The sequence below is a fragment of the Pseudogymnoascus verrucosus genome (genome assembly GCF_001662655.1).
Source record: "Pseudogymnoascus verrucosus strain UAMH 10579 unplaced genomic scaffold scaffold_49, whole genome shotgun sequence".
Taxonomy (NCBI): domain Eukaryota; kingdom Fungi; phylum Ascomycota; class Leotiomycetes; order Thelebolales; family Thelebolaceae; genus Pseudogymnoascus; species Pseudogymnoascus verrucosus.
The window spans coordinates 141,065-168,550 of record NW_017263700.1 but is presented as its reverse complement, the minus strand read 5'-3'; the positions used below and the strand labels follow the sequence as shown (position 1 = coordinate 168,550).

General features: G+C 53.7%; 11 protein-coding genes across 11 annotated transcripts; 5 read left to right on the top strand and 6 right to left on the bottom strand.

Annotated features, from left to right (window-relative positions):
* Positions 1-37: 37 nt before the first annotated feature.
* Positions 38-1,860, bottom strand: VE01_08782 (uncharacterized protein). The gene is made up of 2 exons (XM_018278201.2): positions 1,510-1,860; positions 38-1,440 (listed from the first exon to the last, which is right to left on the bottom strand). The coding sequence occupies exons 1-2, from the start codon at positions 1,732-1,734 to the stop codon at positions 379-381; spliced, it is 1,287 nt and encodes a 428-aa protein (XP_018127159.1). The 5' UTR covers positions 1,735-1,860; the 3' UTR covers positions 38-378.
* Positions 1,861-2,649: 789 nt separating this feature from the next.
* On the bottom strand, positions 2,650-6,095 carry VE01_08781 (uncharacterized protein; the record flags this gene model as incomplete). The annotated part of the gene is made up of 2 exons (XM_018278200.2): positions 4,399-6,095; positions 2,650-4,349 (listed from the first exon to the last, which is right to left on the bottom strand). The coding sequence occupies exons 1-2, from the start codon at positions 5,384-5,386 to the stop codon at positions 2,650-2,652; spliced, it is 2,688 nt and encodes an 895-aa protein (XP_018127129.2). The 5' UTR covers positions 5,387-6,095.
* Positions 6,096-7,033: 938 nt separating this feature from the next.
* On the top strand, positions 7,034-11,087 carry INP52 (inositol polyphosphate 5-phosphatase; the record flags this gene model as incomplete). Its single annotated transcript, XM_018278199.2, has 3 exons — positions 7,034-7,966; positions 8,018-9,788; positions 9,840-11,087. The coding sequence occupies exons 1-3, from the start codon at positions 7,383-7,385 to the stop codon at positions 11,085-11,087; spliced, it is 3,603 nt and encodes a 1,200-aa protein (XP_018127161.1). The 5' UTR covers positions 7,034-7,382.
* A 417-nt stretch (positions 11,088-11,504) lies between these two features.
* Positions 11,505-13,550, bottom strand: VE01_08779 (uncharacterized protein). The gene has a single exon (XM_018278198.2). It carries the CDS (start codon positions 13,277-13,279, stop codon positions 11,663-11,665), a length of 1,617 nt encoding a protein of 538 aa, XP_018127138.1. The 5' UTR covers positions 13,280-13,550; the 3' UTR covers positions 11,505-11,662.
* A 285-nt stretch (positions 13,551-13,835) lies between these two features.
* On the top strand, positions 13,836-15,881 carry VE01_08778 (uncharacterized protein). Its single transcript, XM_018278197.2, has 2 exons — positions 13,836-14,848; positions 14,942-15,881. The coding sequence occupies exons 1-2, from the start codon at positions 14,833-14,835 to the stop codon at positions 15,766-15,768; spliced, it is 843 nt and encodes a 280-aa protein (XP_018127139.1). The 5' UTR covers positions 13,836-14,832; the 3' UTR covers positions 15,769-15,881.
* A 52-nt stretch (positions 15,882-15,933) lies between these two features.
* SVP26 (erv26 super) lies at positions 15,934-16,916 on the bottom strand. The gene is made up of 3 exons (XM_018278196.2): positions 16,761-16,916; positions 16,475-16,708; positions 15,934-16,427 (listed from the first exon to the last, which is right to left on the bottom strand). The coding sequence occupies exons 1-3, from the start codon at positions 16,837-16,839 to the stop codon at positions 16,075-16,077; spliced, it is 666 nt and encodes a 221-aa protein (XP_018127130.1). The 5' UTR covers positions 16,840-16,916; the 3' UTR covers positions 15,934-16,074.
* Positions 16,917-17,009: 93 nt separating this feature from the next.
* Positions 17,010-18,535, top strand: VE01_08776 (uncharacterized protein). The gene is made up of 2 exons (XM_018278195.2): positions 17,010-17,166; positions 17,224-18,535. Exons 1-2 carry the CDS (start codon positions 17,144-17,146, stop codon positions 18,044-18,046), a joined length of 846 nt encoding a protein of 281 aa, XP_018127131.1. The 5' UTR covers positions 17,010-17,143; the 3' UTR covers positions 18,047-18,535.
* On the bottom strand, positions 18,234-19,300 carry VE01_08775 (uncharacterized protein). The gene is made up of 2 exons (XM_018278194.2): positions 18,881-19,300; positions 18,234-18,829 (listed from the first exon to the last, which is right to left on the bottom strand). Exons 1-2 carry the CDS (start codon positions 19,255-19,257, stop codon positions 18,400-18,402), a joined length of 807 nt encoding a protein of 268 aa, XP_018127132.1. The 5' UTR covers positions 19,258-19,300; the 3' UTR covers positions 18,234-18,399.
* Positions 19,301-19,455: 155 nt separating this feature from the next.
* GCD11 (eukaryotic translation initiation factor 2 subunit gamma) lies at positions 19,456-21,505 on the top strand. The gene is made up of 3 exons (XM_018278193.2): positions 19,456-20,152; positions 20,203-21,189; positions 21,241-21,505. The coding sequence occupies exons 1-3, from the start codon at positions 19,611-19,613 to the stop codon at positions 21,272-21,274; spliced, it is 1,563 nt and encodes a 520-aa protein (XP_018127133.1). The 5' UTR covers positions 19,456-19,610; the 3' UTR covers positions 21,275-21,505.
* A 207-nt stretch (positions 21,506-21,712) lies between these two features.
* Positions 21,713-22,949, top strand: SEC53 (Phosphomannomutase). Its single transcript, XM_018278192.2, has 3 exons — positions 21,713-21,924; positions 21,983-22,437; positions 22,494-22,949. The coding sequence occupies exons 1-3, from the start codon at positions 21,826-21,828 to the stop codon at positions 22,744-22,746; spliced, it is 807 nt and encodes a 268-aa protein (XP_018127134.1). The 5' UTR covers positions 21,713-21,825; the 3' UTR covers positions 22,747-22,949.
* Positions 22,950-23,036: 87 nt separating this feature from the next.
* On the bottom strand, positions 23,037-27,157 carry VE01_08772 (uncharacterized protein). Its single transcript, XM_018278191.2, has 3 exons — positions 24,292-27,157; positions 23,557-24,245; positions 23,037-23,508 (listed from the first exon to the last, which is right to left on the bottom strand). Exons 1-3 carry the CDS (start codon positions 26,790-26,792, stop codon positions 23,039-23,041), a joined length of 3,660 nt encoding a protein of 1,219 aa, XP_018127135.1. The 5' UTR covers positions 26,793-27,157; the 3' UTR covers positions 23,037-23,038.
* Positions 27,158-27,486: the final 329 nt, after the last annotated feature.

The window sequence follows — 27,486 nt, the reverse complement described above, 5'->3', positions numbered from 1 at the left end:
TGCCTTGCCATGGAATACCAAGTCCTCCATACCCCCCCTTCTCCACCCAAAACACCCCACCCTGTCCTCCCCCCAACGCCCGGCCAGTATGAGTCGTCGTCATCTGCGTTGACCAATCCCAATAAAGCCCAAGTCTAGTCCCATCTATGCATAGAAGACTCTAGCAAGATCATCATTTCACATTCCTCCGTGCGCTGTTATAATAATACAATCTCTCCCCCCCTCCGCCTAGTGTTCAGGGGCTATACGCCTGCTTTCCTTCCAAACGCCCAAAATCGAACTCTTCGACAACCTGCCAACCCTCCAAGCTCCGATCGTTTAAAAGAAAACAATCGCTCATCCGCATAATATAACAAATCAGCCCCCCCAGACATCGTCTTACAACTCATCACCACCCCCTCCCGCCTTCCCGCTCCCACCCTGTCCTCCCTCCCCCTCTCCACCATACCACCCCCTCCCCCCCCATCCCGCCGGATCCCCACCCGGAACACAAAGCCCAACCCTCCAGAAATAATCCCGATGCGCGAATAGAATCTGGCCCACGCGAAACCTCGCTGGGATTCCCCATCCCTTCCCATCCACAATCGTCTCATCCGCCGCCTCCGCATCCAACACACCCCCCTCATCAGCACCAGCGATACACCTCACATCCTCATCCCCAACACACATCTCCACATCCCCCATCCCAACCGGTAACCCAGGGCTCGAAATATATATCTCCCCCCCATGCATCGCATACCCCCATTCCGTCAGCGGGAGGAGCGGGACGGGGTCACCCCTATGCGTGACCCTCCTAAACCTTCCTCCCTCCCCTCTTTCCCCATCCCTCCTATCCTCTCCTTTCCTCGCCGCCTCTCCTTCCCCCCCATCCCTGCCAGTCCCCAGCTCAAAAACAGAATCCAAATACCCCACCAACCCCACATTCCCAATCCTCGGCTCTCCAAACGTCGTAACGACCACCTCCACACCCTGGGCGCGCATCTCTAACCCAGCGAGGGCGGCGAGGGCGCCGCCGAGACTGTGGCCTATGAGGTGGGTTTCATACTCCGGTACTACACCCGCGAGACGCGTTAGGTGCGGGAGGAGGAACGGACGTGTGTGTGTCCAGGACTTGAGGAAGCCGGCGTGGACTGTGCAGTTCGTGCAGACGGGTTTTGTGTCTCCATCTCCGTCTCCCACGGCGGTCGGTAGGATGATATCCTGTTTTGTGCCCCTGCCGAGCCAGGGAATCCATCCCAACCACCCCCGCGGTTTGGATCTCGAAGGTGGAGGAGGGGCCGGTTCAGGATACGGCACATAAACCTGCGGCGTAGTAGCCAAATCCGCCAATACGCTCGCCAAACTATACGTCCCTCGAAACGCCACCACAACCCTTTTTTTCGCATGGTCGAGGGCGATGTAACCGCATGAATCTGAGCGTAGGGGGCCGGTGTTCCATGTCTACGTGCGGGCATCATTAGTATATGCTTGGGTTCCTTTGGGGGGAGAAGGGGGGGGGGGGGGCCTTACCTCGACGAGTTCGAAGTCTGGGAAATCGGCGCAGCGGCTAAGACAGCCGAAGGGTTTCCAGATCCCGGAGATGCCGACGCAGTACGCTATATCCGCTAACCTCGCTGCCTCCTCCAGCTCCGCGAAGAGCGCGGGGGATACCGTCCTATCACCTTCTGATTTTCCTCCCGCTATAGCTGCGTAGGCGGTGGAGAATAAGAGGAGGAGTGCTGTTGGGATGTGCATTTTAGCAGTAGTAGAAGCGTTACATGGTAAGGTTCCGCAGAAGTGTAGAAGTGAGGTAAGAAGTGAGGTGGCAAAACCGATTGTGTAGTGTTGTGTTTGTGCTCGTGTGACTGACTGACTGTTGAGGTAAACACTATTTAGTTGGTTGGGGTCGTGATATCGTGTACCGTGACGCACGGTCGGGCTTATCGCAATCTTAGCGCGCCAGCTAGGCGGGAAAGCTGGGGAAAGTGAAATGTGGTGGGGTGCGGGGTGCCAGGGAGGGAGGGGTAGTGAGGAGGGGTCCTTGTGGCTGAGAAGGGGGACCATGGGTTAGGGATGCGGGGTTGGTGTACGTATAGTAGAGTAGAGTAGGGTATATAGTAGGCAAGTAAGTAAGTAAGTAAGTTGGGAATTGAATAATAGATGTTATTGATTCTATATCAAATAAGCTAGCTGCTCCACTTGAGAGCAAAAAATGCAGGTGTAAAGCCCATCCATCCTATATATTATATTATATAGAGCTTCCAAAAAAATAGTTTTATGAGATTATTCGTCCTCCCCCTTCTTCTTCTCCAACGCTCTCTCTCCAGCTCATAGGCTGACAGCTTCCACACATTAGATATGCCAATTTTCCATCCCAACCCACCCAGGCGATCGCTCCCAAGCCAGCCACTAGAGAAAAAAAAACTCCCACCCCCCCCCCGCCCGTCGTTCATCACTCGTCATGCTTCATCTCATAACGCCACATCAATGCGGGACCGTCTCATCTATTACCGTTGAAAACACCCCCCCATCATATACCCCCCTCCCACCCCTCCCACCACACCCCCCTTTTCCCCCCGCCCCCCTCGCTCCCAAACTCCAAAAACACATATACGCCACCCTAACAATCTGACTGACTGACCTTAAGCAAAAAAACACCCCACCCCCACCTCAACTTGCCTCGCGATCCCCAAAATGCTCCACGATCAACTTCTGAATATCCATAACCCGATACGGTTTACTCACGAACCCCCTCATCCCCGCCCCCTTCGCGCGCGCAAGACTATCACTCGTGATATCCGCCGAGACGGCGAACACCACCGGCCCCTCGCCATCCCCCTCCCTCTTCCTTGCAGCAGCCATCTCCAAAATCCTCTCCGTCGCTTCATACCCATCCACATTCGGCATCCACAAATCCATCAACACGGCATCAATCTGCACCCCCCCCTCGGCCAGCGACGCCGCATACTGTTCCACCGCCTCTGCGCCATCAAACGCGATCGAGATAGACGCAGCAGCGTACCCGAGCTTCTTGAGGAACCCAACTAGAATACTGCGGTTCACGGCGTTATCCTCCGCTACGAGAAAAGTAAGCGGGATCCGACTCGCGAGGTCGCGATCGAAACTCGATTTCTTCATCGCAGGCCGAGTAACCAGCGCCGGTGGAGGGATCGGGGTGAATAGACGGGTAGGCAGGCCGGGGGAGGGGTAGCTCGCATATCCATTCGTGGAGAGGGATTGTAGTAGCGGGGAGGCGCGTGGGGAGATAGACGGGCTAGCGATGAGTTGTGCGGGTGTCTTTGGTGGGAGTGAGGAAGCGCGATCGCGGTGGACTTCGAGGGGGAAGCGGATGAGGAATTCAGACCCTTTATTTGGTCCTGAGATGGCTGAGCGCTCTAGTGTCATTTCGCCGCGTAAGCTTCGTCGTACATGCGCTTTGGCGTTGAATAAGCTGAGGCCGAGACCGTCGCGGGAGCGGCTTATGGTTGCGTCCTCCTGGAAGTGGGGTTTGAAGAGGTGTTCTTTTGATTCCTGGGAGATGCCGCAGCCGGTGTCGAGGACGCTTATCTCGACGAGTTGGCGGTTGCGGGAGAGGCGCATGTGGATTGTGATTTCGCCGTTGGGGGTGAATTTGATGGCGTTGTCGACCACTTTCATGACGGCGAAGGTGAGGTGCAGTTCTTTTGTTATGATGCGCTCGGGGGTTTCGGGGCTAACTATGACGTTTATTGTTAATTCGTCGATGTCGCCGCGGGGTCCTTCGGTTTTGACGTAAATCAGCTCGCCCATGTTGTGTGGGACGCGCACTTTGTCGACGGGACGCATGCTTCTTATGGCCTGGTCGACTAGGTTTCGTATGAATGATCGAGTGGAAATTTGACGGCGGTCGGAGGTTAAGTTTTTGTTGAAGAGGGGTGGTGGCGATACGGCTGGAGTTCGCATTATTTCGTCAGGGCTGGCGAGTGGAAAGCTGGGTGAGGGTGATTGGGAGAAGTGGTGTCTCTCTGTGGTGTCTAAATCTACTGTTGATGTTTCGTCGGCTTCTGCGACAACAGACGTAGTTGGTGAGCTACAGTCGTCGTATACTTTACGCAGGCCTCCCTCCGTTATGGATGGTAATCTCTTCATTGGAGGGCCAGGGTGGAAGCCCACTTCATCGTCTCTTTGTCGTTTATTCGTCGCTGCTACGAGTGGTATCCCAGAACCCTCAATAACGATGTCAGGTCGGAAAGGGTCAGCCAGAGGAGCGAATATTGGAGCGTTGGCGAGTTCAGAGTCACTATTATCTAGTGGAGTCTCTGGCATTTGCATGTTGAGATCATATGCGTGAACTACATTGTCAACAGCTTCAACAGCGCGTTTGGAGCTATCTGTGGCATCATTAACTCCGTTATCGCCTTACAGACATTGGTGACTTACCTTGGGCGGTCTCCATATTAGCCTTTAGCTCCTCAAACACAGCCGCAGCCTTTGGATACATCTGACTCGCAATGGCGTCTACAACTGTAGAGTACATCATATCCAACATCCCCACTACGCCTTGCATAGGGCTTCTCAGCTCGTGCGAAAGACTACGAGCATACGGTTTCAGGGTCTGCGAAGCGGTAATGGCATCGATGGGCACAATACGGGTAGAAGCTTGTAATTTGCGCTTTGGCTCTTCAGCAGCCCCTTTGTCCTCGAGCAGGCGCTCTAGAATCATGTCTTCGAGTCCGTGCATGAACATTTCGAGGAAGGCCCAGCTCAATTTTCGCTTTGCCGCGCCTTCGGCCGTCCATACCATCGCGAAGTGGGCGACCGGACTCCCTCCATGCGAAATAGGTATCCCCAGATAAGCCTCCGCGTTCTCCCACGGCATCTTGTCCCAGCCGTCCTTGACGAAGTCGGTCAGTCGTTCCGGAATGAGGAACACCTTGTCGTTCTGCATATGGATACAAGACGTGCCCTGCACATGGTATCGGTAGTTATGATGCATCTGGTCCACGTCACCCCCGCTATTGAGGTAGAACCCCACCCCCAGGATATCCGACCCCGGGTCCCCCAGAAGCGGTATTCCCACAGCTGCACTCGAAGGATCCGGGTCTGCCGGCTTCGCAACAAAGCCGCACTGCGCATGTCCAATATCGCACACCTCCCTCAACAGCGCCGTCCAAAAATCGTGGGTGTTAGCGTCTCTGAGTCTTTTCTTGAGTAGGACGAGCCTCTCCAGCGCATCGTTCTCGGGGGTATTATAATACTGCTTGAGAATGCCGCCAAACCCATCTTCTCCCTGGTGGCTCACGACCCCTCGTGTGATATCGGGCAGGCACAGACTGGCGCGTTCGATGGGCTCCCCCGCCATGGCGTCTCCGGCCTCGCCTTCGTTGCCCACCACCATCGACAGGCGAGAATGGAGCGACCCTGGCATAGGGTTATTGTATTTTGAGTTGGTAGGCGGGTGATTGTCGGGCTGAGGACGGCCTCTTTTCCTCAGCGCTGTCGAGCAGGCTCCTGTGGCGTATCGTATGCATCAAGCGTGGTTCGGATGGTCGACGGGCGCAAGTAAGAATCACGAGGCCCGAGGATTAAAGGTGAAGTCTATGAGATGATAGATGTCTGTCGGTTGAAGGTTTCTTGCAGTCGGATCAGATACAGGGCTGGTGGGCTTCAGATAGGAAGGTCCATCCAAGTATCGGATGGGACGGCTGGCGACAGCAAGTTGCAGATTTCAATAGTGCGTGGATGTGTTGTTTGTGTGCAGGCTTTGTGGCTCATATTACCAGGCATGAGAGGAGGAAGCTCTCCCTGGGTGGAGTATTAGAGGATCAGGATGTCGGAGGTCGATATGATTGATCCTTTTTCTAGTTATATTATGGGGGAGAAATAAGAAACAATCGGGCACACGCACACGCACACGCACACGGTATGAAGTGTGTAGTGTAGTGGAGGTAGATATTTGTGCTTGCGTGTTGTCCCATTCGGCATGGCACGGTAGAAGACAGTACAGTGGAGTACAGAGAAGCACAGCAGAGAGGACTTGTAGTAGGCGTAGTAGTAATAGGGTATGCGTGTGGCACACCAGAGCAGACTTTAGTTAGCCGTTGGTTTAGCCAGACCGCAGATCGGCCTTGGGAAAGGCTATGGGAATGCCCCCAAGCCCCTCCACAAAGCCCCTCCACAAGCCATAAATGCCCCCCACAGGCACACACACAGGGACTGACATGGCTACGGCACAGTGGAAAGGCCCGGAATGCCCCCCTTCGTGGTAGTCGGAGCGCCTTAGACGCCTTGGACGCCTTGGACGCCTTAGACACCTTAGACACTACTAAGACACTAGACACATACAATGGACGCGCCGATTGCGTTCCAGCCGAGTCAAAATCGTGTATGGAGTAAACTGCTTATGCGCGTCAAGCTCGAGGATGAGTACTTTGGGGATAGCGTGGGCTAGTTCGTGGTGGTTAGTACTATTCGATACTAGTGTATTGTAAAATGCGCTAATTTGTACTAGAGCCGCAACTAGATCCGTGTCCGTAACCCCGTCGTATCCCTGTCGTAACCTGTCGCACCCCTGTCACAACCCTTGTCACAACCCTGGCATAACCCTATCTTAGCATGGATCAACGGGTCTAGACCTCAAACTTGCCTAACAGCTCACAACAGACGCGCCAAGAAGCGCCAAGCTTTTGATCTTCCCATTCTCGTAGTACAAACAACGAAAGTGTGTGTTACTGGATAGATGTACGAGTACTTGTAGTCCGTGATATTAGTATGATATCTGGTGCCGTACATTGATATACCCCTTGTAACTATACCTGAGTTGTCAGCACACAAGACAAACAGCCAGAAGTGTACATCCCGGCCCGTGGAGTGTAGAGTACAAATCACTTGTACCTCCTCACTCTGCCTCGACAGGTATCTCCGGCTCCGACAAGTCGCAAAGCGCTGTTCGCGCCAAAATATAGTATGAAGCTATGCTCGGTAGTACAGTTACATCCGGTCACATGACTGTTGTCATCTGTCAACTTAACTACCCAGTGTCATTTATTGCTCCATCGTATAAAAAGGTAGGTCAACCGATTCCAATACTCTAGTTATATGCAATGCTATAACTGACATGAAACCCCCACCACCCATGACATACCCACGTGACCCCCGTTCCTTGGCCCTCAACTCGACCCTGTGCCCTGGGCCTCACCGCCCAATTCTGCCAGGCTCCGCCATGACGCTGCGTGAGCTGGTTGTGGGTTACGAGTAGTATACGGGGACTCGAGCGCTATCACAAGGCTGAACGGGCCTTCCGACGTCCCACCACTGAATCCCATCCTCTTCACCCCCGACCTATACGACCGTCCTCTCCCAGCAACATGCGAATTCCTATATCCAATTCTTGTACAGCATAGACTGCCTCCCATGCTTAGAACATGTCCATCCGTGTCCTCGTCCGCGACTATCCCAACCGGGCCATCGCTCTCGTCACCGAATCCCACGCCCTGATCTTCCGCTACATCACCAGCGCAAATGACGCCGTCAACAATGGCAGCCATACCTCTCTCAGCTCGAGGCCATCGGTCGACACCCAGAGCGCGCCGCGATGCATGGCGGAATTCTCACGTCTGGGCCTGGTCGACTTGGCCGATTATCGAACATTGAGTCCGCGGCCTGTCTATGGGACCCTGGGGCTTATAACAGTTGAGAACGATGTGTTTATATGCATAGTTACGGGTGCCTCTAAAGTGGCTAATGTGAGGCCGAATGAGACCGTTGAGAGGATATATGCAGTCCAGTTCTACTGCTTGAGCAGCACGAAATACGATGATGTGGTCAGCGATGGCACGAACCTCAACGGCTATGACCGGAATGAGGAAGACGATTATTCGTACGGGCATAACCTGAGCCAGCGGGATACGCCTATTGAGCATCCATGCGTCGATTTGACCAAGATGCTGAGCAATGGGAGCTTTTACTACAGTACAGATTTTGACCTGACGAATAGGCTTCAAGACCGGTATGCACGGATGTAACAGTTTTGGGGGTTATGGGTGCTAATTGTGTTCAGATCCGCCGAATCTACAGCATTTGATATCGACAACCTCGACGAATCATTCTTATGGAATTCATACATGATTGGCCCGCTGGTCAAATTCCGCTCGGAGCTGCTGGAACACGAGAGAGCGGAGCTGGATGCTTCACGGATTCTAACTTCTGCTATTCGAGGATTCGTGCTTACGATGACCCTACCAAATTCTTCAGCGCCGATCAGGACACCAAATAGCGGGCTTCCTTCATTGCTGACGTTGATCTCTCGGCTGTCATGCAAAAGAGCTGGAACAAGGTTCAATAGTCGTGGCATCGACGACGACGGGAACGTGGCCAACTTCGTAGAGACAGAGACGATATACTGGAGTCCAGCCGGGGTATGCTTCTCATATGCACAGACTAGAGGCTCGGTCCCGATCTTTTGGGAGCAACAGCCAGGTCTGCTTCCAGGAAAGCAGAACATCACACTCACCCGCAGCAAGGAAGGGACCCAGCCAGCGTTCGACAGGCATTTTGAAGGGTTAGAGAATTCGTATAGCTCTGTTCATGTCATAAACCTTCTCAGCGAGAGCAAGCCGGGAGAGGCTGACCTAACACAACGATATAAATATGGTGTCCGGCACTGCTCAGTCAACAACCGGGCGGCAGATCACCAGCTGCTCAAAGAGACCGAGTTTGACTTTCATGCGGAAACGAAAGGCCCAGGTGGCTTTGAGGCAGCGAGTATCATCAGCCACCTAATCAAGAAAGACGCTGATGCCTTCGCGTACTACTTATCAGAGGACCTCGAGGATGCTCTCGACTCCGATCCAAGCGGAGAGAAGCCGCAACGGCGATCGATTGTAGTGCTGCAACAAGAAGGTGTCTTCCGCACGAATTGCCTCGACTGCCTCGATCGAACGAATCTTATCCAAACCATCATCAGCAAGATGGCGGTTGAATCTTTCCTCGGCCAGCGCAGAGAACGAGCTACGTCGGACTTTTGGATGCGTCATTCCAGTCTGTGGGCGGATAATGGAGATGCCTTGTCGAAGATCTATGCGGGGACAGGAGCCCTAAAGACGTCTTTTACGAGACATGGAAAGATGTCTTTGGCTGGAGCTATTGCTGATGCTCGGAAGAGTGCCACGCGTCTGTATATCAACAATTTCGCGGATAAAGGCCGCCAGAACACGATCGATGTTCTCCTGGGAAGGCTGGTAGGACAGCGACCAGTATACTTATATGACCCCATCAACGAATATGTGAACTCTGAACTAGCCAGACGCCTCCCAGAGTATTCCTCAACCCAAGTTGTCAATATATGGGTCGGAACGTACAACGTCAACGGCCGGAGCGACGGCATCAACGAAGACCTGAGCGCCTGGCTCTTCCCCGACGGCAACTCCGGCCATCAACCGGAGATGGTCGTTGTCGGGTTCCAAGAAATTGTCGAGTTAAGCCCCCAGCAGATCATGAACAGCGACCCAACTAGGAAGAAGGGGTGGGAAGCGGCTGTGAAGAAGCACCTGAACGATCATATGGAGGCTGCTGGCAGTGAGGATAGATATGTTCGCCTTAGGAGTGGCCAGCTGGTCGGTGCCGCGCTGTGCATATACGTGAAATCCTCCGTGCTACACCTCGTGAAGCACGTTGAGGGTTCTACGAAGAAGACTGGGTTGTCGGGGATGGCTGGGAATAAAGGGGCTGTGGCTATACGGATGGAATATGCGAATACCTCAATATGCTTTGTCACTGCGCATTTGGCCGCTGGATTCGCCAATTACGATGAGAGGAACAAGGATTTCCACGTAAGCATCTTCCCATCCCTATTACCTTTTACCTAAACTAACGAAACCCAGACAATCCACCAAGGTCTCAAATTCCAACGCAACCGCGTAATCGACGACCACGACACCGTGATCTGGCTCGGCGACTTCAACTACCGCATCGGCATGTCCCACGACCGCGTCACCGCCCTCGTCAAATCCCAAGACCTCTCCTCCCTCTACGACAACGACCAGCTCAACATCCAGATGATGGCCGGGCTCGCCTTCCCCCACTACTCCGAGTCCATGATCACCTTCATGCCGACGTACAAATTCGACGTCGGGACTAATGTCTACGATACTAGCGAGAAAGCCCGCATCCCGGCTTGGACGGATAGGATTCTCCGCAAGGGTTCGAATATCCGCCAAACAGCTTATCACTCCGCGGACCTGAGGTACTCGGATCATAGACCCGTCTTCGCGACTTTCGAGTGCACAGTAACCATCATCGACGAATCCCGCCGCGCCGCCCTATCGCGACAGACATTCGCCCGTCGTCGCGCTGCAGACTCAACACCTCGCCCTCTCTCTGTAGGCGGCGCGCGCACAGAAGCAGAGAGCTCAGACGAAGACACCCCCTACGATGCCGTCGAACCAGGCCTCCCCCCCGCAAGCTCGGATCGCAAGAAATGGTGGATAGACTCTGGGCACCCCGCTCGAAGCGCCCTGGTCCCTCCACAGCAGGGTATGCTACCTAACCCTGGGAGACCGAGTAATCCCTGGAAAGAGACGGAGGAGGAGGAGTGGGTGCATGTTGAGCGTCACCCCGCACGAGAACTTTCTGTGCGCTCACAGGTGGCTGCCCCGAGGAAGCCCCTTCCGCCGCCATACCCCGCAACTGAGACTCGACCACCACCTACGCCCGCAAGACCGCAACCCGAGGTGCAGAGACCAGGTAGTAGCGCGCAGGAGATGGGAGAGAGGAGGGGTAGTAGCGCATCCTCCCGTCGCGCCGCACCGCCGGTAGCTAGGAAACCGGCTCACCTCGCTTTGAGCAACGCAGATAGTCCCAGTAGTCCCCCCTTGAGCAGGACGAGGTCGATGGGGGGTGGGGGGAGGGAGTTTGAGGCGCCACCACGGCGGACGACGGGGTTAGAGAGTCAGGGAAGATCGCCCCTCCCCCCACCACCAAGGAGGGGAGTAGCGGTGGGGGGTATGGATGGAAGTGAAGCGGATGAGAAACCTAGGATGCCTCCTCGCCCTGCCGCTGGGGTTGATTTACTTGGGGGAGGGGGAGAGGAGATGGAGGGGTGGGGGGTTTTGGAACCTAGGAGGCGATAGGGTGGGGGATGGGGGGGATGGGATGGGATGGGATAGATAAAAATTGGGCTGGGGGGGGGAGTATTGTTATGTCACGAACAGCGGCGGTGGGGGGAAGGGGGGTAGTTTTAAGGTTATTGTTTATTAAAACCCATTATCGCCCAGAATTGTTGTGCCTGTTAAGTCGTGACGCACGGCTATGTAGATGCGACGCCCTGGTATCTCATGTAAATCCCCCCAGAGCCACATCCATGCTTTTCGTCGTTCGTAATAGTAGAAATAAGCCTCGGGCATATGCTGCCTCATCTCAAAATATCCCCCCACCGCCCCGCCGACTTCCAAATACAGCCCAGCCCAGCCCATACCATTCATGCATATGTGGAAAGCTCCGGTAAAAGAAGTCTATGATATCCCCCCCCCCCCCAACCCACCCTAAAACCCGAGTAAACACCAAACCAAACCCTGTAGTATCATACGCCATCCAGCTCCCGCCGAAACTCCATCCCTCCCAGTACGTAAACTCCAGTAACCAGAAAAAGCATCAACACCCCGACCTCCCCGCGCCCGCCAGACGCAGTGAACACAGCCACACCATCTCACTCCTCCTCCTCATCCGATTCAGCCGCCTCAGCAGCGACCTGGGAGGACGAGGAAAAGAACGGGCTCCTCGCGAGTTGTAATTGGTCCACGCTTTCTGAGGATTGCTCGCGCTTCACTGCCGTAGTAGCTGGGTCGGCGACGAGGGGGTCAGGGGAGTCAGTGGAGCTGGTATTATCATCTTGGGCGGTGTGAGCGCCTAGTTGTTTAGAAACCTGCGCGTGGTCATCCGAGGAGGAGCTCCTTCTCGATCGCGGTCTCTCATACTTTTTTCGCGGCGCCATCACAGCATCCACGACGTCCCTTTCAATCGAAGACTTAACGCTCTTCTCAACAGACTTCCTGTTCGCCTTATGCGCTTTCCCCTCTGGCGTCTTCATCCAGTTCTCATACTCGATTTTCAGATCACTAGTTATATTCGTAGACCGCTCCCATGTGGGTTCATAGTCGCCCGCCCACTGGGTGAGGTAGTAGTGGCATCTGCGCTGCGTTTTCATTTCCCATTTATCGTCGAGGAGGCGGAGGACTTTCCATTGTTTGCCGTCTGTTATGTCGGTGTCGTTCTTGTTGGCGGAGGAGGAGGCGGGAGGTGGTGCGGGAGGGGGTTTGGAGGGTGTAGAGGTGGTGGATTTGGATTTGGATCGTTTTGGGGCGGTTGAGGTGCTTGGTTTGGGCGGGGCGGATGTCCAGCCTTTTTGTATCCCTCCGTAGCTTGGTGTCGCGTTTCTGGAGCGCGAGCTAGATCGTGTAGGTTGTCTCGGCGCAGTTGTAGATCTCGGTGACTTCGCTGGCGACGCGCTCTGAGGAGGATGCACAGTCTGTGACCTCTGCCGTCCATAAAACGGCTGCGCAGACCGATCTCTCAGCGCTCGCGTCTCCGAGGTTCGCACCCCGAAAGGCGAGGGCGAGTGGCGTGGCGTTGAGGGCTCGTCAGCCGTAGATTTCGACTCTCGGTGTGACTTTGAGGTGGGCGCGAGATTCTTCTTCTGCACCGTCTGAGGGCTTGAGAGGGGTTCTTCGGGGTTTCTTGGAGGCTTACTGGAGAGTCTGACCTCGCTCGTTGATGTGCGGGAGCGTTTTCTGGGGGGGGGTTCCATGGTTCTTGATATGGTCTCGTCTTCGGTGGCTTCGGTGTCGAAGGGTGAGTCCATTCTGAGGTTTGGTTGTGAGAGGGAGGGTTGTAGATCGGACGGTTGTGCGTTGTCGTCTGTTTCCGTCTCGATTGATTCGACAAGCGCCGATGCTTCCATTTGACGGTTTCTGAAGGGGCGGCCTCTCTTCTTCCCCTTCTTGGTGAGTTTACTCCGCTCCTTCTCCAGCCTCAATTCCTCCTCCCTTGCATCCCGTCTCAACCCCTCCTCCATCTCAAACATCTCGTAAACCAACGGCGACACCCAGTCGAGCGCCACATTCTTCGTGATGATCTTGCGCACCACCGGTTTATCCTTGGGATGAACGACATAGTGAGGGACCTTCTTATACTCAATCACCTCTGCGATGACCCAGCTCTCCTCGTCGTGCTCCGGCAGCAGGGTGATGGGCGCCATTGGAGGGCCGGTGCCGCCGACATAGATGGGTTTGGGGATTATTTCAATCCAGAAGGAGGCTGTGGTCATTGGCGCGGATCTACCTGTTGGCCCATACCCAGGCAGACTTAGCCGCAGGTATCAGCCAGCTGGAAACCACTCCGATGTGGGAAATGTGAATAGTTGTGAATTGGAGTGGAGGTATGGGAGACGCGACTAAAGCTACGCGGTTCGGCACGGACCCTGTAAAGAATTCCGCACCGCACAGCCACACGTCAGAGGTGAGCTCCACGTGAAGGTTGTCTCCACCACGACGAAAGAGAGTTTGATATTGTCGGGTGTAACAATATGTGAAGTGCCTTGAAGGCCATAAAACAAGGAAGGTTAGAGGCGAGAAAGAAGGGAAGAGGCGGGAATATGCTTTTAAATCAAAGTTAGCTTAGTAAGCACGTAATAAAACGTATATGAGAATATGATAGTAGAAGCTTTATAACTGTTCTTTATTTGATATTATTATTTAATGCCAGCGTCCGCCCACCCAGCATACTCAACACACTGACCGGCGCTTGGTAGCGATTGAGCGTGGGCTGCCCCTGAGTGTCTACAAACATCTTGTAAGTCAGGTGCAACCCAAGCCCCCCGAACGCCCGTGAGAGCCAGCTAACATTGAATGCTCCAAATGTCCACAAACATCCCCAGACCCAAGCGCCCCTGCGCGGCAAATCACTAAATGCGGCGTTAGACCTACTTTTAACGAGACGTTCCAGCCCGCGAAATAAGGCGCGCGGTCTGCGCACTAGCGTGGCGGCCTGCGCCAAGGGCCAGATACCATATGGAGTTTAAGATGTCTATGAACGTCCCAAGAGGCAAGCGTGATCGCCGCCGAGCGCTGCCCACCACAGTGTCTATGAAAACTCCCAGAGTCGAGAGTAACCCAACCACATGCGAACACACTTGAGCGCCGGTCAGCGCCAAAGAGCGCCGCCTATCGTAGGGTGTTCTAAGTGTCTACAAACGCTCCTAGGGTCAAACGCGGGCCAAGCACACCTAGACAAACCCAGGCGCCGGTCAGCGCACCCAGCACACCCAGCACACCTTAGCACACCTCATAAAGAAGCATCCTTTTTAATCATATGGTCACGTGATATAATCTATTCTCGGTCTTAACCTTCCCTTGGCTCCCCTAAATTTGGCTGGACCACACCGGCTCGACCCTGTCCCGCATTTTAGTGTCACCAGCCACACTAATATCCCACTAGCCACACGGACGACGGCCTCACGAGCCACGTTCTATAATTGGAGGGCCCTGCTTTTGTCGTCGTGATCGAGCTGTTTATAGACATCGGAGGAAGCGGACACTATCAGGTGAGAGGACCATCAGCTCTTCCCTTCTCAGTCCTGCGCACGCGTGGCCGGGGAATATATATATACCTACCCCATTCCCCTACCGAGACATCTGAGAAGTCTTACATATTACCAAGCGCATTACAGACTACTTTGCGCAATCCCGCAGTCTTATTTATCGCCAAGATCTCCAGTTGCGCATTGCGCTCAGACAAGGCTTCACTACATTCTTTGTCAACCTTCTAGCGCATACCCCAAAAGCGCCTCTGAGACGTCCAGTGCCCGAGAGGCTGCCAGCAATGTGTCTCGTCAGAGGTTCGTACCTCAACCCCGCAGCCACTCCACTCCCCGCTCCGATCCACCAGAGACACCCAGCCAAGCAGCGCCAGCTAACATCCTCAATTCTAGTTTCCAAGGAGGACGACCCCGTTGAGCCACCCCGGATATACGTTCGTCGTCGCGAATCTGTCTCCCATTCGCGGCGCACCTCTCAGGTCGTCATCCGGCCAACCACCACTTCGCGCCAGTCAATCACCCGCATCACCTCAGTCGAGCAGCGTGCGCCAGTCGAGCGTGCGCCACGCCCTGTAGAATATGTCGAGGGCTACCCGGGGCCCAACCCGGACCCGGGAAACTTCCCAATGATAGTGCAGGCGCCGACGCCCAATCGCAGCCCGAGGAACAGCCCGCGCACAAGCCATACACACGTCGTGATGTATGAAGGCAGCCCGCGCAACAGTCGCACGAGCGTGACGAGCCGACAGAGCGTGCGGCAGGGGAGCCTGAGGAGCCAGAGGAGCCAGCGCTCGCGACAGGATGGTCGGCGACACAGTCGGAATAATAGCGGGGAGATTTTCATCGTCAATCCGCCCGTGCGCGAGCGCAGTCGCAGCCCTGCTGTTGAGACAAGGGGGAGGGCGGATAGCTATGCGGTAAGACATGTTAGTGTGGGGAGGGAGTCGAGGGATCCGAGCAGAGAGCCGAGTCGGGAGAGGAGGAGCAAGGTCCATCTCACCACGCCGCTGTCGCCGATGGAAGTTGACAAGGTGCAGCGTGGGCTGGAGGCTTCGAGGGATACGATGATGGTTGAAGACGTAAGGCCACGCGCACGGAGTATTACGTATGGTGCTAATCCGAGGATGTCGGCGGGTAGACTGGAGGACCGTGAGAGAGTGCTCGTTGAAGAGGATGGGAGGCGGAAAGAGTTCTACAAGACGAAGAGTTTGAGTCCATGAGGATGAATGGAGGTGTCGCAAGAGAAGTTTTGTTTTCTGATATACAGCATTGTCATACCCAGGAGCATTTGTACTAGCTTTTGTATATTACAAATTTACTGCGATTCTTGTTATGCCGCTCCAGTGAATTAATTTTTTTTGGCTATCACGTCAGATCAAACGGCTCCTATCGATTGATTTCATTTCAGCTCTTAAAGTACAGACATCTAATTTAATCGTTAATCTCTTGCCACTGTTCAAACTCCCTTATATGCATAGCTCCCCAGCAATTACAGAACATCATTATCATACACGCAGCTTCCTAGCTCATAAAATACTCGATCGTCGGTCTGTTTTCCACCAGCCCAAGACATTTCCTGCATTTCCCACCCACTCGATGAATCCATCGACCACAACCTTCACCAGCCCCTGTCTCTTTTGGCGGTCACCAGGTCCCGCACTCCCGCTGGGCGCCTCGCTTCCCATCGTTGGAAGCACATTGTCGCTCGCCGATAAGCTTACGAACAAGGCGAATGGAACGAGCCACACGCATATTCCGAAGTATGATGCAATCTCTGTGAAGGTGGGTACCGTGGGCGCATCGTAAATGGAGTGCGTGGGAGCTCTTGGGAGGCTGGAAAAGTGGGCGAAGCAGTAATAGTGGTTGATGAGGACAAGAACTACGAATGATTAGGCCCGTTCCATCATATATTCGCTGATAACATACCACAAGATGAGAGAAACAATGGATCGGACAGCTTCACGATTGGGAAGCGTCGCATATTCCCCAGATAGACGACGTGCGACACGATGCCAATGAGGGAGAGGAACTTCGGGAAGCCATCGACGAGGACGAGGAGGGTTTGAATGGCGATAACGGCGTATATCATGCGCGTCAATAGTCGCTTTGCTATGACTGTGTGTTCTTCGACGAGCTCAGACAGATAGTACAGTCCCGAAGCTGTGAATTTATTAGCGGAGTTCCGAGGGGGGCGTATGACGGGATCACCTACCAATGGCCAAAGTAAGGAAGCCAAAGCCCAGGACCATGCCCAAGTATCCAACAAGCGGTAGAATCCAGAAGTGCGCCATTTCTTGAACAAACTCGGCACTGCTACTTGTCTACAAAAGAAGCTTCATGTCGGGGGGCTGGTTATCTAAAGATGTCGTCGTGTCGTTTACCCCAGATTTCGGCAATCGCCGTTGGCGCACTGATAAGTCTAAAATATATTTATTTCGAGATTTATGACGCCCTATCGGTAGGCGCTACTTTCAAATTTTGGGACTACGGATTCAGAACAGACGACGACAAAAAAAAATTCCCTGCAGCCTGACGGGTATCGTATGCGGTAGATCATAAACGCATTCCTGCCGTGGCAGAGTTCTGTCCGCCACCATGTCTCGCCCAGAAGATATCCTGTAAGACGCCGACCCCGCCACTTCCCCTCCGACTTTTGACTGACCAAACTCCCCCAGCCCTCCTGACCTCCACTACAACGATGTGGAGGCACGCAAATACACAACCTCCTCCCGTATCCAAAACATCCAGGCCTCCATGACCAACCGCGCCCTGGAACTCCTCGACCTTGACACCCCCGCCATGATCCTCGATATCGGCTGCGGCTCTGGACTCTCCGGCGAGATTGTCAGCTCAGTGGAGGAAGAGTACGGCGGACAACACATCTGGGTTGGAATGGACATCTCGGCTTCTATGCTGGATGTCGCCCTCCAGCGCGATGTCGAGGGCGACCTGATGCTGGCGGATATTGGGCAGGGCGTCCCATTCCGCGCCGGAACGTTCGATGCCGCGATATCGATTTCCGCAATCCAGTGGCTCTGTAACGCCGAGAGCAGCGATGTTTCACCTACCGGCCGACTATCGAGGTTTTTCAACGGGTTATATGCTAGCTTAAAACGAGGAGGGAGAGCGGTGTGCCAGTTTTACCCCAAGAACGATCAGCAGCGCACCATGATCAGTGGAGCTGCCATTAAGGCTGGTTTTGGTGCGGGTATCCTTGAAGATGACCCCGGAACCAAGAATGCCAAGTTATATCTTGTCCTTACCGTTGGTGGTGCTGCGACAGAGGGTGCTGGCGGCGATATTACCGGTGTGGTTAAGGGAATGGAAGGCGTTGATGTTGTGGATGCTCGCAGGCAGCACCAGGCACAAAAGAGGAAAGACGTTAAGAAGGGCTCAAAAGCGTGGATTCTCAATAAAAAGGAGCAGATGGAGCGGAAGGGCAAGGTCGTCAAGACATCCAGCAAGTATACGGGGAGAAAGAGACATATTACATTCTAGATGGGCTGCGTTGCTGGGGGCGTGTTGGCGTTGGTATGGGTCGTTTATCATACTCTTTTTCAATGAACCGATTATTTCCAGATTTGCTTGATCAGTGTTCCCACGTGCAAGGATCGTACATTTGTCAAAGAAGGTTTTGGCAGTCTCTCAACTACTAAAATTATTGTCCAGTCGCTCAGCTACCAAAGCCACTTCTCAGTCTCTCAGCTACGAAAACCCCTGCACAGTCTCTCAGCTACCAAGTTACCGCCTAGTCGCTCAGCTACCAAGCCACTGCCCAGTCTCTCAACTTTGCATGGTCACGCAAAGGCAGTATTTGATATTTGGGTATATTTCGACTATAAACCTTGGTCTTACATCAACAATCTCCACACACCAAGAACCAGAGCAGAGAAACCGGTAACCACTCCCATCAACCATTGCAGGGTCTGGAACTTGACGCCCTCAAGCTTCTCTCTCAGTCCAGCAACTTCTTGCTCAATCTTTGTCTCCGTCTCCTTAATCTTGAGTCCCTGGGCATTTGATTCCTCCCTTATCCTGCCCTTCTCCAAGTTCAGATCCAGCCGAACCGACGCCTGCGTCCTGCTTATCTCGTCTCGCAATTTGTTGTTGAACTTTGCCAGATCATTCGTCAGGCGCTCATGCGCTGCCTTCGTAGCCGACTCCTCTGACGAATCCGCAGACAACAACTCTGACCGTAGCTTTGCAAAGTCGACTTTCTGGGTGTAGGTTGCTTTCGCTTGGTCTTCGCGGATGACCATGGTTCGTGTGAGATTTTGGATGCTGACATAGGTCAGCGTAATGCATTGCACTCATCCAAGCAAATGGTTCTACCTTTCTTCTATAACATCACTCAGAACCTTCATCATAGCAACAGATTGCGTCTCAGTAAACCCCTCATCCTTCAAACGCTTGACGAACTTGAGGGTGTCAAAGTGGTATTCTCTCTGTCGCATTGGTGACGAGCTGAAATCCCTGCGCATTGGCAATTTCTGAGTAATAGCTGCACCATCTTTCGTTTGGAACATAGACCTTCGCGTAGTTATGGGCGTGTTATGGCGGTTCTGGCCGTATGAATCTGTTGAATATGCCGCAAAGAGTGACGTGCCTCGACCTGGAAGCTGTACAGTGGTTGCCCTCCCCTGCCAGCTGAGCTGCGGCAGTAGGAAACGGGGCAGAACCTGGGCGCCAGTGATCGCCTTTTGCGCCATATTTAAATCAAGCTTGAATAAAAGAAAATAAATGAAGGTGGGATGTGTATTGTTGGATTGATCTTTCGGAGGGCCATCAGCGACGTTACCCGTTGTCCAGTCACGTGCTCATTGCGAGATACATTCGGCTAGTTCACCCCACCAAGAAGAGTCACCGTGGTGGGAAACTTTATACAATTCTCTGAGGCTCGTTGCTAAATCGAATCTCCATCTGACGCCACGAAACAACTACCTTGTTCATATATCGACGAAGGATATTGAACATACACCCCCAGATCACCTAGAAACGCGTCTACAGCACCACTCACGGTACCTCATCGAAGAAACCGCGAAAACCTTAGCGGAGCGCAATCATGGCGACCCAAGGCGACAAGTTTGGAAATGACATGGAGTCCGACTCGGGCTCCGAGCAGGGTTCCCCGAACCTAGAGGCTACGAATGATGTGGAAGACAATGATAACATCCCCGATATGCCGTTAAAGTCGAGCCTCAAGAAGCCCACAGCAGCAAAGGACCAAGCACCAGTAGTTGTGCGCCCGACCCTCCCACCGCAGACCGAGCCAAAAGACCTAGATGTCAAGGCCCTCACCCCTCTGACCCCAGAGATTATTGCCCGCCAGGCTACGATCAATATTGGAACCATCGGCCACGTCGCTCACGGAAAGTCCACTGTCGTGAAGGCTATTTCTGGTGTCCAGACTGTCCGCTTCAAGAACGAGCTGGAGCGCAACATTACCATCAAGCTCGGTTACGCGAATGCTAAGATCTACAAGTGCGACTTTGAGGACTGCCCGAGACCAGGATGCTTCAGGAGTTACAAGAGTGAGAAGGAGGTGGACCCCCCTTGCGAGAGGGAAGGATGCCCAGGCACGTACAGGTTGCTCAGACACGTCTCGTGAGTTTGCCACGCACACTTTAAGCCGGGAAAACAGCTAACATATGTAGTTTCGTCGATTGCCCTGGTCACGATATTCTCATGAGCACTATGTTGTCAGGAGCCGCTGTCATGGACGCAGCTCTCCTTCTTATTGCAGGAAACGAAACCTGCCCTCAACCGCAAACGTCTGAGCATTTGGCCGCCATCGAGATTATGAAGCTTGACAAGATTATTATCCTCCAAAATAAGGTCGATTTAATGAGAGAGGACGGCGCCCTGCAACATTACCAGTCGATCCTGAAGTTCATCCGTGGAACCGTTGCTGACCGCTCGCCAATTATCCCCATCTCCGCCCAACTTAAGTTCAACATCGATGCGATCAACGAGGCGATCGTCTCCACAATCCCAGTCCCACCTCGTGACTTCTCCCAGGATCCTCAGATGATCATTATCCGATCTTTCGATGTCAACAAGCCTGGTGCCGAGATTGACGAGCTCAAGGGTGGTGTTGCTGGTGGATCCATTCTGCACGGTGTTATCAAGCTCGGTGACGAGATTGAGATCCGTCCCGGAATCGTCACAAGAGATGATAAGGGAGCTATCCAGTGCACTCCTATCTTCAGCAGAATCGTCACCCTCAACTCCGAAAACAACGAGCTCAAGTACGCCGTTCCTGGTGGACTTATTGGTGTCGGTACTCGCATCGATCCTACCCTGTGCCGTGCCGATCGTCTGGTTGGTTTCGTGCTGGGTCTCAAGGGCAGACTTCCGGATATTTACACCGAGATTGAGGTCAACTACTACTTACTCCGCCGTCTCCTCGGTGTTAAGACCGCAGATGGAAAGCAGGCCAAGGTCGCCAAGTTGGCAAAGAACGAGGTTCTCATGGTCAACATTGGATCTACCGCCACTGGTGCCAAGGTTGTCGCTGTTCGCCAGGATGCCGCGAAGTTGGTCCTTACCAGCCCTGCGTGCACAAACACCGGAGAGAAGGTCGCCCTGTCGAGACGTATTGAGAAGCATTGGCGTCTGATCGGATGGGCCACCATTGCTGCGTAAGTCACATAATCCCCTATCCATAACGACATGTACTGACAATGACGTAGCGGTGTAACTCTTGAGCCAACTGCATCCTCTTAGACGACGATATATATTACGGACGTGATGACTGTGATGGTGCTGAAGACGTGATCTTTCATGATTTTTCTATGGGTGTCATAGGGATTTATGGATATGCGTGCATAGCATATAAAAAGAGGAGTTTGTCCTTGCGATTTGGCCACAATCAGGGCTAGATGATGTTATTAAAGAAATGAAAAAAATTGATAATACATTGCCGTCTTGACAACAAAAATATACACATATCGTCACCATAAATTTATAATAATTCTTATACTCGAATAGCTCAGAAACAAGTACCCTATCCCCAAGTAAAATAAATCCCAGCCCCTGACTGTTTGCAGTCGTATTTGTCGCCCAAATTACCCCTCATCCACGCTCGCTTAAGCTGGGCAGATAGACTGGCTATCGAACGAACCACCCCTCTCTTAGCTCCCGAAATAGTTCCCCCCCACCTATACCGCCTTCTTGGAGAGGGGACACCTCCACGTTTATACTCTCCCAGTCTCCCATTACCTCCCCCCAAACAATTACTCCCTTCCTACCCTCGATACCCCCTCCAAACCCTCAAAATGGCCGAACCAGTCACCTACCCCCCGCTCAACGAGCGCCCCATCAAGAACACAATCGTCCTCTTCGATGTCGACAACACCCTCACCCCCGCGCGCGCAGTAAGCCCCCCCCTCACCGCCAACCGCCCCCAATACCCCCCAACTAACCCCCCTCCAGGCCGGCACCCCCGAGATGATCCAAATGCTCGCCGACCTGCGCCAAAAAGTCGCCATCGGCTACGTCGGCGGCTCCGACTTCGTGAAGCAGCAAGAGCAGCTCGGCACTGCATCTCTGAGCGTCACAACGCGCTTCGACTTCTGCTTCCCCGAGAACGGGTTGACGGCGTACAAGCTGGGCTCGCTGCTGCCGAGCCAGAGCTTCATCAATTGGATCGGCGAGGATAGGTATAAGGAGCTGGTCAAGTTCATCTTGCATTATATCGCGGATCTGGATATTCCGATTAAGAGGGGCACGTTTGTCGAGTTCAGGAATGGGATGATCAATGTTAGCCCTATTGGGCGTAATGCGAGTACGGAGGAGAGGAATGAGTACCAGAAGTATGATCTGAAGAATAAGATTCGCGAGACGTTTGTGAACGTCCTGCGCGAGAAGTTTGCGGATATTGACTTGACGTAAGCCCGTCTCAAGTTGCGCTTTGGACGACCAAACACTAACAACTGCAAAACAGCTACTCGATTGGCGGCCAAATCTCGTTCGATGTCTTCCCCACCGGCTGGGACAAGACCTACTGCCTTGGGCACCTCGAGGCCGATGCCAAGAAGCCCGATGGCATCGAGTACACCACCATCCACTTCTTTGGCGACAAGACGTACAAGGGCGGAAACGACTACGAGATCTACGAGGACCCACGCACGATCGGACACAGCGTCACTGACCCCGATGACTGCTTCAAGCAGGTCAAGGAGCTCTTTGATTTGTGACTTCAGCGGGGGAGTATGCTTTAGCTTAATAGGATAAATAGGTTGGGTGGAAAAGGGGGCGAGGACATGACGGGACAATGATAATTGGAAAACTCTCGGGATGAGCATAACTCGAGGAGTTATGAGGGCAAAAAGAACTATGAGAGTTGTCTCAAAAATAGTAGATAGATAGATATAAATAAGATGACAGAGATATAGAAAAGGCTATCAACGCTAAATGACAAACACCGCAAATGCCGCACATCCCAACATCAACCCCCCCTTTCCCCATCTATCCCACACCCCTCCCCCCTCAGCGTCCAAACTCCAAGCTCGGAATAATGACCGGCCCATACTTCGTCGGCGCATTAAATGCCCCATCACCCTGCACCACATAATCCACCGCCAAGCTCAACTTACTCAGTCCCTGCCCGCCCGAGTGCACACTCCCCGCCTGACTCATCCCCATATTCAGATCATGCGGGTCATACGCCACGAACGCGACGTAGTTGCGGCGACCCATGAGGCGCTTGAGCTCGCGCGCCGCACCGCTAACCTCGGACTGGAAGATCTCCATCATGTCCTCCTTGGTGTCGCTGACGGCGTGGTTGGAGCGGCGGCCGTTGGCGGGGACGTAGAGCGCTTTGGTGTTGTGCAGCATCTTGAGGACGTAGTTTGCGGGTGGAGCGGCGACGATGGAGGAGGAAATTACTTGGTACATTGTTTTGTGATCGTTGGGGTGGCTGGGGTCGTGGAGGAGGCCGGCGCCGCAGCAGTTGACGTCTGGGTGAGTTAGTATGGAGTTAAAGATGGGATGGGGGGAGATCATACCGCCAGAGAGAAAGGTCATCCGGATGCCTTTCTGTTGTGCGATACCTTGCAGCGTGCGGATCAGGTATGTTCGCTCTAGATCCTTGGAGTCGTGCGTCCACATGTCGCGCAGCTCCTCGGTGATATCCATATCGCCAAAGCTGTTTAGTACGCCGCCCATAAGGCCAGACTTTCCAACAGCCTTCTTGACTTGCGAGAACCCGCTTGAAACGATTTCCTTGCCGCCCACGACACCCGCAACGCTGCTCGTCACCTTACCCAACAGATTGTAGGTGGTGTTCACGGCTTTCTTTCCCGTTGCGACGGTGTTGGCAAGGGATTCCATTGTTTCGAGGCGCGGGTACACTATCGGCACCGGGACCATCCAGATACAATGCTGGACTGACGGAGGCAGCGTTGCTACCTTTGGAAAGATCCCTTGGTATGTTGGTCCTGCCATCACCTGCTGCTGGGTACGCTCTGATCGGCCGTCAGGCCCAATAACGACGACGGCTGGGCCAAGGTATTTGACAAAGTGCCAACCGCTGCCAGTAATAGTAAACAGATCAATATCGTCATTGACATTACGCAGGAGCTCGAGGGTTGTGTGGTGCTGGAAGAGGAGGTACATCTCAATGCCAATGCGGCCGATGTTCTTAAACATATGAGAGCCCTGCATGTACTCAGGATAGGAGCCGAAGCCATCGAAACTAGGAATGTTAGGTGTGCAATAAGCAAGAGGGACTAGAAACTTACATGTCGTGGTCGTCAATGCTTAGGACATGCGGGATCTGGGCGAATGCTTCCCTCAGGTATGGCTGGTCAAAGTGGCTAGTATAATAGTGGAAGTAGGAATGCGAGACATCTTCTTCGTGCTTTGCTGTCCACGGAGTGTTCTTGCGAGCTTCCTTTCCAGGCAGACCAAGCCACTGCTTTAGTAACGGAACCTCCTTCCATAATCTGTCGCCGTATATCTGATCACCGAGACCAAGTTGTACATGGAAGCCGCCGGTTTCCACATTTTTCTGTAAGATATCCTTCCACATGAACCCGATTCCTCCAAGGCGACTGCGCTCGTTTGCATTGGTGTTCATGGCAAAATCGTTGCCAGAATGAGCGATGAACCGCCAGTTAGTTTCGTAGCGGCCGGCGACGAGGAACTCATAGCGCGTGCATCCAAGGTGCGACGTGATCGCATATGTCCATTTGTCTCCAGGCCCGTCGCCCATCTGGAGATCAACATCATATCGGTAAAAAACCCATCGCTGATGCGTATATATCGAATTTGCCTTTAGCTGCCTGGGGTTGGGAGACAAATCATTACTCTGGTGAATATGGATCGTTGGTGGCTGCGGGCCGTCGGTAACAAGCATGATAGATCCGAGCCATATCCCCCTTTCAATATCCATATTGATGTATTTCAGGTAAGGACCGAAATATACACCATTCGTCGGCGCAATCTTATACATATCAACACCAGCACTTGGAGGTGGACCGCTGAACCCCCCAGCAGTCGTTGCCTGAGACATGCTGCTCATTATGCTCTCCGCATACCCTGGTGTCTGCGGCGGGAACAGACCAGGCGATCCCAATGGCTGTTTTCCAAATTGGCTAAGGCCTGGTGACATGAGCCCTGGTGACATCAGCGGGTTTCCATATGTCGAGGCTGTTGGAGACAGTGGTGCGACATCGTGATTCAGAGGAGTTGGTCCCTTGGGGAACTCCCACTGCGTAGCTTGAGTTGCGAGGTGGATATAGTAGTACTGGCCAGAATTCTGGTCCAGATGAGCAATCCATCCCTCAGGCATCGGAGGCGGAGAGGCTGGGCCTATTGTGCCCGTGAATGGCGCAGGGTTCGCGAATTGCTGAACTGGGGTATTTTGTTCTTGTCTCGGATCATTTGCAAATGCTGGGTGTCCTGGGTGCTGCAAAGCAGGAGATGCCAACGGCTGAGCATAGTCAGTCTTTTTCGGTGCTGCTGCTGCTGCCACCGTTGCGGCTGCAGCAGCTCCTGCAACAGCCGCCGCAACAGCCCCCGCACCAGCTGCACCAGCCTTTTCATTGGGATATCCTTGGGCTGTAGTGCCATTTGACGGCCCTCCGTGACTGACACTAGAGTAAGCCGGGGGTGGTGAAGCAGACATATGCATTCGCTGGAAATCTTGCTCCAGCGCATTTGGTGGTTTAGATGCGCGGCCACCAGAATCCTGTCGAGCTTGCTCTGGACGAGGCGGCGATGAGACTTGGTTTGCGCCCTGGTATACCGTTGGCGCACCGTGAGATTGGTCTGCTGGTAACTCCGTCGGTGTCCAGGGACGGGCCGGAGCTTGATTTTGCTGCGGAGCCGGAGAAAATGCTGGAGACATGGGTGGCTGAGGTTGCTGTGGCTGCTGCGGAGCTGGAGAGAATGCTGGCGACATGGGCATCTGAGGCACTGGCGGAGGCGCATATTGGTTTCGACGCTGTGCCGCCGCAGCGTTCTGAGCTTGGAGGCTGCTTAGAGTAGCAGTGCCAGAGATTCCTGCAGCGGCGTAGCGCTCCTCAATACTCCCACCGGCCTCTCCTGGGCCTACAATTGGTGTCTCTGGTGGGGCTGGAGACCCTCTTGAAGCTCTTGTAGTAGATGTGGAGGCGGTCGAGTCGAAGCGATCGAGCTTTGTAGGCTGGGGCGCAATGAGCCCCTCATTCTGTGGGTATGATTGTCCCTGTGCCGCCATTGTGTTGGCCGGCCTTTGGGGTGCTCGTGCGAATAGTCCCTCTTTGTCTGGGGCGTCGTGGCCCGGCGACTCTGGGAGTGGTTTCGGGGCTGTCCCTCGCCTCTCTGCCAAACGTGGCCCTCTCTTGTCTGTAGGACTAGCCCCTATTCTCGGAGTTGTATCGTATAGGTCGTTGGAGTTTGTTCTGAGTGGCGGGGATGTGGTTGATTGATGCGGGGATTGGCTCTGTCGGCCGTCATCTGGGTATGGAGCACGATAGACTTTTTGTTCCGCTGGTCGGGGATATTGAAACGTCCCTTCATCATCCGGATATGGTAGAGGTGCTGCAGAGCTCGAAGCTCCCGGTGGTAGGGGGAAAGAGTGCTTCGAAGGCTGCGGTGGTGGGTAATTGTAGTGACTCGGACCGGCCGAGCCAGCTCGAGGCGGGCTTGTAGATGGCGGCTTGCTGATTCTCAACGGCTCAATAGTTGGACTATCTCCGCCACCACTTGGACTCTCAAGGTAGAGCTCGTCATCTCCGTGTCCCTGGCGAGCGGCCATTGTTACTGAAAGGCGGGGAACTGCGGCTCTCACAGCAGCGCCACTAGAGACGCACGGCGCACGATTAAACAAAGACTGAGCTGCGGCAGTGCGATTCTAAAACAGACCGAGATGTATCTGAGTAATGCGGGAATACGGAGAATGAAGGTATAGTAATCGTTCTGCGACCGAAGTTGAGGCCCGCGACAAGGTAAGATGGGCAGGAAGCTCAGCGATGACAGGCGCGCACTGTTTGTAGATTGCAGGAGATGAAACAGAGTAGACTTTTTTCAAATATGTTCAGATTTGGGGGCGGACAGTCATTACATGGAGTTGAGGGTTGAGGGCTGGAGGGGTCAGTTCTTGGTGGTGATTGGAGACGTGGTTGGGCGGCTACAGCTCAGCCAGTGGGGTTGAAGCTACACGGCCACACCCATGAAGGACGGCGCGTAAATGCAAAATATAGGAGCACTTGCGGATGCTCAGCCAAAAGGATTGAAGTAGTATTGAATCGCTTTGCCGCTATTGAAGAGCTATAAATGCTAGGTAACTTGATATTAAATGAAGATGTGCAAAATGGGAAAATGCCTGATGGTGAGCTGTCGAATTGACGCATCCAAGGCGCAAGTGCGAGCGCAAAGAGTTCAGTGTGATAGAGAAGTGTATGAAAGGCTTACGACGCTGGCCGCTGACGACACTGAGGGGTTGTTCACCA